The sequence below is a fragment of the Leuciscus leuciscus genome (genome assembly GCF_965113295.1).
Source record: "Leuciscus leuciscus genome assembly, chromosome: 3".
NCBI lineage: Eukaryota > Metazoa > Chordata > Actinopteri > Cypriniformes > Leuciscidae > Leuciscus > Leuciscus leuciscus.
In genome coordinates this window covers 20,650,772-20,661,556 of record NC_138727.1, presented here as the reverse complement: position 1 = coordinate 20,661,556, position 10,785 = coordinate 20,650,772, and the positions used below count along the sequence as shown (strand labels likewise).

The following is a 10,785-nucleotide window of genomic DNA, read 5'->3' as shown; positions in this document are numbered from 1 at the left end:
CCTGCGGCTGCAGAGGAGCGGGTGATTCCACTAACTGATTATGAACTACAGCCCTCTGCCCCACCCCCTGGGTTGCTACATTACTAGAGTTTGGATCGATACGACAATATTTGGCAATGTGACCTGCTCTGCTACAGCGATTGCAAATCGGCCTGCCATCAGGATGAAACCGGTATGTTTTAGACTGGCCTCCTACACTCCTGGAGTTAGCTTGTGGACGAGATGAATTTAGTTGTGACAAAATGGCATCTAGTTGGACCTGCTGACGCCGTAGGCATTCCTTTAACTCTGTCATTTCAGTGTTGGTTGCCGATATTGCATTAGAATCTACACCCCGACTACCCCCAACGGATACATGAGTATCGAAAGAGACAGCTCTGGGTCTAGTCCTCATTCCTTGCTTCCCCTCATCCACCCATTTAATAGCTATGCTGCGGAGTGTAACAAAACTCATGTCAGGGTCTAGTGCAAGCCGTCTTTTTAGCTCCCTTCTCAACATATCATCGTTTACATTTTCAGCAAACTGGTCGCGCAGCACTAAGTCATGATTTAAAATTCCACCAGGTGTCTTTTTTATCACAGCGTCCATTAAAGACTTTAAGACATGAGAAAAATCACGTAGAGACTCCCCCTCTTTCTGGTGTCGCTGAAAAAAACACAACTGCGCCGCCACATAGGACTGAGAACAACTGAAATTTTCAGCAAGAATCTTAAAAATCTTTTCAGCTGTATCTCTATCTGAAGCTTCATGAAACTCCACCTCTGCTTTTGCCCCCCCATCCAGATAATCGTACAGAAACAACACTTGTTCAGCATTAGGCATAGGCCTAGCCTCGAGGCATCTACGGACCTCAGTGATCCATTGATCTAAGGTAATTAGGTCAACAGACATTTTACCAGTAAATTTAGAACATTTGCGCTCTCGTGGGACATAAACATAACGTGCATGCATCGAAGTAGACCCAGATGCATTACTAGATGTAGACTGTTCAGAATCAGTAGAGGCAGGTGTTATACGAGACTCACTGTTAGAAGTAGAAGCATCAGTATCCCTGTTTCTGTCCTGTCCCTGTGCTTTCAATTGTTCATTTTCAGCCTGAAGCTGTCGAATTTGGTCCATTAGCTCCCGTAGTTCCGTCATGCCTTGTGGAGAAGACATTGTCTCAGTTGATCTTCGATAAGCACTTGCTGCCGAGTCTCCAACCACGTTCTCCCTGAAGATGATGAACTGCCGCTTCCCCCCTAACAAAACCTTGTACCTCCAAGTACCACAACGATACAATAATGAAACAAAACAAAAAACAAACAAACAAAAACAAAAGCAAAAAAACTATGCAACCAGCCTTAGAATCCTGAGCCGACTACGCCAGATGTAACATAATGGAACTTTTCTTTATCAGCATTACTTAGTTCCCTTTAACAGGTATCTTAAAGGATTCAAAGGAAGACAAAGGCTGGTATACAAAAAATAATATCTTACTTTATTATCACAAATGGTATAGTTAAAATATTGAAGGTTGGCAAATAATACTGTCCATAGGCACACAACTGGCCAACAGCAAAACCTCACTATCACACAGTGTATCAAATACCGCAATCTTAGTTAACACAGCACCCCCAATATGGAAACCCTGTACACGGCAAACTCAAACTGAATAATCCATGTGAAACCACCCCAAATCTACACTAGAGGCTAGCTTTGGGTAAGTGGGGCACAATGTTTTAATACTGTTTGCCAGACCATTCATCAAAAAAACCACCCCTTCAGGAAAGCAAAGAAAACAACAAACAAAACAAACAAAATGTACAACACACCTTGGAGGTACAATACAGTTCTCACATTTATAATAGGGGAAAGCGGCAATTACACCCCGAAGCACTCAGTTTCTGTAATAAATCACAAACATACCATAAGCACACATAGCATAAAACCAACTACACCAGTTTCCTTCTAACTGTATTATCCTTCCCTGGTTTACACAATAATGTTTCACACAGTATACGATCTCGCTTACAACATACCACACAGAATAAATATATAAAATCTATTTCTACTCGCAGCAATAGTGCAACACATTTAAGCAGGGAAGAAACAAACAATTGGCACAGTACATCCCACATTAATACATTAAATCATTACAACATTACACCAGTGAATCACTACCTTGCACTTAGGATCCCCGCTCCTAGTTGCATTAATTACTGGTGCTCCACTCCACTCCTCGGCATCCGGCTTAATCCCCCGAAAGCTAAGAGCGAGGAGAATAGCTCTATTAAAGGACGATCTCGTTTACCGAGCTCTCTGAGTTGCACGCATCAGTCAAGAAACAGCTGCTTACCGTTCCCGTTTACAGCTACGACAGCAATTCGCCCATATGAATCAAAAGCTCTCGTTGCTTCGGCTCGCAACCGCTCCCTGCTTAACTGAGAACAAAGGCGATGCGCCGACCAGTTACTCGTCCAACTTTTCGCGAAGATGAACTTCTGCTATAAATAACTTTTCAGCTCGCACTTAACGCACGCTGACCGGGCAAACAAAACAACACAATTCATCCACCCTGCACGCTGCTTTTATCTACTTCCTAGTGGAAGCCTAAGCACAGGAAGTTAGCCTGCAACAGACTCCCTCTATAGGAATGGAGTAAGTGGTATCCAAATTCCAACTAAAACACTTAACCTGGTCACATTTAGAAGGTGGCTCTCTGACTCTGAGATGGTGAATGGGAACATGGTTTGTGAATTTTTGGTTTAAATTTAATAAATAAAATAATTCATTTTTGTTCATGTCATTAAAATATATCCATTTAAAAAAAAAAAATACAGAAACAAAAAAATATTTTAAAAAGTAAAGATTCTGAAAGCACTGAATGAGATCCCATAATAATTTAATAAATTGTACAGTAGTAAAAAATATTTTATTATATGATTAATATATTTTTTAACTATGATGGTTTCATTATAAGGTGGACACCCAATTTGATATATGATACCATCTGAATCTACCATGTCATGTCAACAAACGGAAAAGTCAGCCAGCTGTTTATTATCATGTTTATTATTGTGCCTTTAGCCACAATAGCAGGGGTACCTTTTACCCCACATACTATACTTTTAAATATTCTTTTGTTATTGAAAAACTGTTGCTTTAATTACCTTGAACAAAACTGAAAATCATTAACACAACCTTCGTCTCAAAATATAGACAATAATTTGATCAATTTTAATTTGCTACATAAATCTACACCATTTAAAAAAACATAAAATATTAGATCAAATTAGTGCAGAATCAACTTTGCATTGCTGTCTGTGATAGCATTAAGGATCAGCCAAATTTACATGTGCATCATCAAAAGCAGTTGTTAAGAAAAGTGTTGAGCTGAATTTCTGTGCCGTATTTGTGCCATCGACTGGGGCGTTAGGACCCACACAGACCACAGGGTGAGCAGTGTGCTGGCCTCACTGACACCTATATGCAGTATATATATACAGTATATATATATATATATATATATATAAATATATATATATATATATATATATATTCTGGACCATAAAGAGAGTTGTATTAAAGTATGATGACCAAAAATGCTGTTACTGTTGTATAAAACCAATGTTTAGTCTACTACCATAATTCAGTCAGATCTTTTGGAGCAGACAGCTCACTCAGTTCTGAGTCCTGATTATGTGTTATGCAATAAGGCAAGATCAGGGTTGTCATACTGCCCATGCTTCTGTATGGAATGAGAAATAGTGATCTATCTGCTGGAAGGCCCGCCTTTAATAACAATCAAGAAAATCCCAGCTTCCGAAGCTAAGAATTACACAGACTAAAGCCCCATCACCGTTTACACACAAGTACTCACCCACAGACTTTTGTACACTTTATTCTCACATATACAGTTCTCCCTCCCCCTTCCATACCATCTTATAGCATTGTGAGAGGTTTGAGTGCTGAACACAGCTAAAATTAGCCTATTGATGTAAGCTGGCGTTCCACTAACACCCGCACACACCCCCACCCCAGTGCAAGTCAAGAACAGAGTGCGAGACAAAGACAAATCAGGCGGGATCGATCTATCTAAAGTTAAACTCTTCATTTGTACAGGTAGAACTCAAGACAAACACAGCTTTAACAGGTAAGAAGAAGCTGGCCTTTCTTGAGAGAGTGTGTGTGCTGTGTGGACATAATGATAACCAACATGTGAACAATATTGGGGGTTGTGGGTTGTGTTTTTTGGACAGTCTGACCCTTAAACTATAATAACAAACCATAGGTACAAAGAGATGTATTTTAAACATCTTAAATTGGTAATTTAGAAGATTGATTATGTATAAATGTGCAATTAATAATGGAATGATGACTAAAACAGAATGACATTTTGAAATTGTTGTCACAGAAATACAAAGCATGCAAATAGACTAATTTTATTATATAAACTTGAAGATTAAAAAAAAAAAAAAAAGGAATAACAGTCTACAGACACAAATCCATTTAAGCGATACTAGCAATGTTACCAAAAAAAAAAAAAAAAAAAAAAAAAGGAAGAGAGAATTCAGAGATTTTGAAAGTTTTAAAGTTTTTGATGAGAGCAACAAGTAAAGGATGAAATTGCAAGGCCGTGCGAACTGTGCCAAAAAAAGTTTCTATTGGCTTTTGTCAACCTCAGGAACCAAATCTACTGTACACCCTGGACACAATGTTCTGTCACCAGCTCGTGCATAACCATTGATTTATATCACTTCATGACATAAGATATCTTGTTCTGTTTAAAGATTTGGCTTGTGGTCGGTTAGTTTCACCTTTATGCTTTAATGACCGTTATGGAAGGACATTTACAGTGGCTTAGAAAGCCTAAATATGGAATGTAATGCAACTAAAGGATTTGCTTTGGTTACTATATTCTTATTTATTAAAATTGTATTTTCTGTTTTCTATTAAATGGTCTGGTTTAAAAAAAAACATAGCAATCCTTAACAGTTTTACATTGAAGCCCTAAATTTGAAATGTATATGAATGGATTTTTATTTCAGTTAGGCCATATTACAATGAGAGCGGCAACATATTTTGAATATCCAGATTAGCAACATATCATGAATATTAGCAATAAAAACATACAATATTGTAGTTACAATGATAGATTCATATTTATAAAGCTTATAGTCTTTGTATCCTCATGTATAACCTTCTTTTTTCAGACAGATTCTCTCAGGACTTTTCATCAGGACTTTAGATAGTTCTACTTCAAGTATATGTGTTCTTTATCTATTGCAGCACTACTGGGATTCTCATTTAAATCAACATGTCACAGTTCAGCACTCTTTCAGTGCGTGAGAGGAAGATGCAGGCAGCTGCCCTTTGCCATGAGGTTCATGGTGGTGCCAATGGTATAACCTTCTATCAAAACCTGCCCTCAGCTCAGCACTGAATGATTACAGAGCACAGCACAAAACGTAGCTGCCCATCACAGAGAGAAACGTCAACATTTAGAATGTGGTTCAGGGCCACAGCCTCATTCTAGCCATAAATAATCTTGTATGGATGTTCTGCTGCCTGCCAGTGGATTCACTCTGTCATTGTCATGGGCTATTTCTGCAGAAGCTAAAGTTGGGAGGATGGGCTAGGACAGCTGTGTTGGAGCTGAAATGAGCACAGAATAAAGATCATGTAGAACAAGAGAGATTCTCCTGTTTAAACAAAAACTGAAGCTTTTGGATCTTTTTAGATTAGGTACAATTTTAAATGCTTTATGTAACATTAAACATTCTCATATTGAAACATCATTTAGTAACAATTAATGATGCACAAAATTAATGCTTTCTATTTTAGATATCATGTTTGGAATCATCATGGTAAATGCTCCTGCAGCAAAAGCACATGACATCCAATTTTCCCTTTAACAAAACTTTCACAATCATCATGTTTTACCTGTTTATAATTAATTTATGATTCAATTGAAAGGTTTTTTCCCATGTGACCTGTCATAGAATGTGTGTCTAACACAGGCATCCACACTCACACTAAAACCTTTGGTATTCTTGGTTTTGTTATATCATGATATATGATGTGCTATTTAAATAAATGATGTACACATACAGTATGTATTCAGATATTAAGCAAATGAAGCATCTATAAAGGTTCACATCAAAATAACTTTAATTTCATTATTAAGGCATTAACAGACAGACCTTATCACATTATAGTACTGTAATCTTCAGTAGTTAATGTCCATTTAAATTGTAATAATGTCATGAGCCATGTATGTTCATATATATATATATAAAGTGTTATCCAAGAATTTAGATTATCCATTTTCCATTCAGGCTCTGTTGAATTATTTTGTAATAACAAGAATATTACATTAATGCAGGGTTTACTATGGACCTGGGGAAGAAACTTTCCACTCCAAAAGACATCATGCTGGAGGAACTTTCTCTCTTGTCAAACCGAGGATCACGCCTTTTTAAGATGCGACAGCGAAGATCAGAGAAATACACATTTGAAAGCATTCAGAATGAAGCCAACACCATTTTAAATGTAAGTAGCATCTACACAAATAACCTGATGTGACAAATATGGCTCAAACATCTAATTTGATGTTTAATTTGTCACTGACACTGAGCCTAAGACTAAACTGTTCTGTTATATAATTATGATTTGCTTGTTTGAACTGTATGTTTTGTTACTTTGTTAGTAAAACAAGCATGTGCTCAGCTAAATGAATGGCAGACACACATGGAAGATAGCAAATGCCACGTGCCCCATGTCCTTCCAAATGTTCCTTCTTTAGGGTCAGCACTGCTATGCGTACCTGACAACCTACTTCATTTATCACTGTTCAAGTGTGTGTGTGTGTGTGTGTGTGTGTGTGTGTGTGTGTGTGTGTGTGTGTGTGTGTGTGTGTGTGTGTGTGTGTGTGTGTGTGCCCATGCTCACCACTGTGTTCCAAAATACATTTATACATAAATGATATCTGTACACTATACATAACTGTAAATTTATATCTAATCTACGTAAATGATAAATTCCTGGGATTTGGTAATATTTCAACTTGGATTTTTTTTTAAAAGCTACATATGATTTATTTTCTAAATACTCCACATCATTAGGCACGTATCAAACCTCCAACAAATCATATTTTCCCACCACAGGCATTATAGACCTTTTATTATTTTATTATTATTATTATTAGATTTAAACTCCTAAATCCCATAACGGGATTTTTTACACAAAACTTGTTATACAACAAACATCTATCTACTGCTCATGTCCATCATAACAGTAACATTTAAGATAATTTTCACCTTTTCTTGGGACTGAAGTTAAAAATAGACAAATTGTGTGATTGGTCTCTTTATGTAAAAAATATTTTCAATTTAGATGTTTAACTAAATGATAGTCTTTAATATGTCAGGTGGTAATCAGCTTTCATTTTTATGTCTTCCCTATAAGCATAAATTGCATATTATGCTTGTCAGTGTCTAAGTGGACACATTAACATAAAATATTCTATGTATAACAATATTATGATTGTCATGATTTTGGTATGCATATATTTACTGAAACAATGACTTTTGTTTTAAATGAAGTAAAAAACTCAACCCAGTTTTCAACCATGAAACAATGTGAAATATAAAGATATGCGACAGAGTTGAGTGTGATGGGGTTGAGTTGATCCGCAGGAAGAATAATTCATAATAATGACAAAATAATTTCCATCATAATTTCATGTAATGAGGTTGAGTTGTTAAGCTTGATAGTAGGCCTACCCTCCTGGACTATTACGCCTTAAAAATATGAATAAAAAGTACCCAACTTCACCCTTAGAGGAGAAACTGCTGCCAAAAACAATGTCCCTTTCATGCCACTTTATTTACAATGTGAATTTAATTTAAAATAAATAATATTCTAATATGGAAACAGTCTTTTTTATGTCTTGCTACACATGCACAATAAGCTATGTCCAAACTGAAACTGACATTTTGTTTCAGAATGAAAATCAAGCAAATGCAGTAAACTCAGAAAATAAAGACGTTGCATCAAAAACACCACCAAACACACCAGATCCCAGAAACCCAGCAAACCCAGAGGAAATTGCACCAGGTATGTCAAAATCACAATGTTTATAATGTTAAATCATACTATATATAATATGACAATGTGCTAACAAGAACTAGAATTGTGTTTTAAAACAAATTTTATTTCAGAACTACTTCATTTGAAAAAATTTTAACGGTTTATGTGAATTATTAATGGGTGTCACAATGCTAGATGAGTCAGGATGATTGCAGTGCTCTTGCTTGTTATATACCCTCACTTGCTTGTAAGATGTTTTCAAAGCCTTGTATCATCTATGAGAGTAAGTGCAATGGAATCAGAGCGGGTGAAAAGAGAATAAGATAGCGACAGCACACGCCACCCCCAACTTACTTTCTATTTTTAGTTAGTGAATCACTCTAAGTGAATTTAAAAGGGTTAAAATGTATGTGTGTCGGTTTCACTCTAAATATTCAACAAATGCATGCTGCGTTTTTAAACTTGAAGTCCGTATTGTATTACTATGTCTAAGACAAAACTGGATTCAAAGTTCAGTTTTAATCTCCCCGATTCAGTTTAGTTCTAATCCTTTCATCTCAATTTAGGTTAATGCCTCTCAATTTAAATGGTGTGTTCTACATAATATGTTTTTTTTTTACAGAGGGCTATACTATATCCAGAACTTAGCCTGATCAAATGATAAAATGCAATCAATGTCTAAACAGCAGAAACTGTTTCACAGGATATGGCGGTCCCTTGACAAACATTCCTCCAGAGAGGTTCAATGCAACAGCTATGCCAAAATCCTACCACTCCCCATGGGAAGAGGCCATCATCAATGACCCAACACTGGCCGACACACTTAAAGTTCACATGCCAGTCCCAGAGGCCAAACTAGAGCTGCCTGACTACAAAAGCTTTAATAGGTATTTAATTTTTTTCTTAATGCCATCATGTGGATACTATTTCCAACAAAAATTTCATTTTCATTTTAGAAAAGGCAAATACAGTGTTTTTTAGGATAGGTTGGTTTATTTGAAGTCGGATTTATCATTAAATATAGTTTAATGACAGTTATTTTAACATCGTTATTTTTGATGTATGACATACTGATGAAAATGGTACAGTATACAAGTGTATACTGTATGTTCAGTTCTGTAATAAAGTTTCTGCACATCACAGCACCATCTTGAGGAGATGAACAGGTGGTGCAGTCTCAATATTATATTCAATAATTCAAACCTGAAAAATGTGTTCATGCCCTAAAATGTTGCGTCATTTATTGGTAGTCTGTTTTAATGTTTTTTGTTTTTTTGTTTTTTTTTACAAAAATCAGCATAACAGAAACCAATACAGATGCCTCAGTAATTAAATCTCTGTTAAATCTCAGGGTGGCTACACCATTTGGTGGTTTTGAAAAAGCTCCACGAGGGATCACCTTCAAGCTTCCAGATGTAGACTTGAATGCTCCTCGATATCCTGAGCTCCAGGATCCTACAGCTAAGCGGCCCACTTTCAACAGGACTGCCCAGGGGTGGATCTCCGAAGGCATGCCTCTCATTTTACCCACTGTCTCTCTGGAGCCTTTCGAGATCCCTGAGTCTGAAGATCTGTAACACTGATTGAATCCTTCTTGTCCCCCAAGCCCAATGAGCTTGACTGTGTTATAATGTGTTTGATGTCATCCATAGCTTCTGATTTCAGGCCAGATTTGTGTTTTATTTCTTTTCTTTGTATGTTGCAGTGACTTTTGGACAGTTGTTTTTGGGACAGGAATTTCCACTTTTTTAAATAATTGATGCCTCAAAAACGAAGAATAAAAAGGGTATTGAACATAACAGTAATATGAGGCAGCATTAATAATCATCAGGATTAATATTTTTTGTACAACTTGCAAAAAATAAGCATACAGAAAGTATAAGAATATGTGATGTTTGTGCAATGAGTTAATTTATTGATACATTAAGGTGTCATAGTGATTTTCACTAACATTATGCATGGTTATACTGTGAAACATCATCCGTATTCTAAGGTTGCAGTCATGTTTATCAGTAATATATTTAGAATAGCATGACATCATTTTGAGGTTATATATTTTTTTATTTACACTCTAAGTTCCACAAAAAAAGCTTTTTAAAATCATTAATTTCAAATACAAAATCAAATTGATCAGGGATAGATCATTGGTTGAAACAGCCATGTAAATATAATATGTTGAGTTCCTGAAATCTTGTTTGAACTTATAATCTATTAATATATATTTCTGAAAGTTTGTTTTGTGATGTTTTGGCTGATGTTTAACATTATATTCACAGTTTTAGAACCTTTGCTTGTATTGTAGCTCCAAACTGTACAAATAAATTGCATATTTATTTCAAATTTCTGTCATCATTTTTAATATAAAATGGACAACAACAACAGCAATAATAATAATAAAAATAATACTGTTCTGCGTGGTGTTTTCACCCATACAATCTATCAGCATACTAAATCATCATCAACATCATCATCATCATCCAAAACAGTCTCTGGAAGAATATGTTTCAGTTACCCTGAGACATAGCACACAGACATATCCTCTGACACTAGCTATATTTACAGGAGTCATAAGTAGCCTTGAATTTGACACTCCCTGTACTCCAGTTACAGTAAACACAAAGACTTCTAGACAGTCAGCAAATGCTTCCTTCGTGCTCTTTAACAAAACATGCATTGAAAAACATTAGCTATTTTACACTAGAATACTTAAA

At 36.0% G+C, this 10,785-nt stretch overlaps 1 protein-coding gene across 2 annotated transcripts; it reads left to right on the top strand.

The window, feature by feature from the left end:
* The first annotated feature begins 3,975 nt into the window (after positions 1–3,975).
* myoz2b (myozenin 2b) lies at positions 3,976–10,414 on the top strand. Of its 2 annotated transcripts, XM_082163565.1 has the most exons (6): positions 3,976–4,136; positions 5,273–5,385; positions 6,369–6,535; positions 7,990–8,101; positions 8,778–8,961; positions 9,426–10,414. In XM_082163565.1, exons 2-6 carry the CDS (start codon positions 5,301–5,303, stop codon positions 9,649–9,651), a joined length of 774 nt encoding a protein of 257 aa, XP_082019691.1. In that variant the 5' UTR covers positions 3,976–4,136; positions 5,273–5,300; the 3' UTR covers positions 9,652–10,414. The 2 variants fall into 2 exon arrangements, with proteins under 2 accessions (XP_082019691.1, XP_082019692.1); XM_082163566.1 differs by lacking the exon at positions 5,273–5,385 and having other exon boundaries at positions 3,984–4,136.
* Positions 10,415–10,785: the final 371 nt, after the last annotated feature.

Bases quoted from the DNA above. Each gene is read 5' to 3' on its own strand.
- myoz2b (XM_082163565.1), top strand. From the start codon at position 5,301: ATGTCACAGTTCAGCACTCTTTCAGTGCGTGAGAGGAAGATGCAGGCA. The intron at 8,102-8,777 runs GTATGTCAAAAT...ACTGTTTCACAG, and splicing joins CCCAGAGGAAATTGCACCAG to GATATGGCGGTCCCTTGACA. The intron at 8,962-9,425 runs GTATTTAATTTT...GTTAAATCTCAG, and splicing joins GACTACAAAAGCTTTAATAG to GGTGGCTACACCATTTGGTG.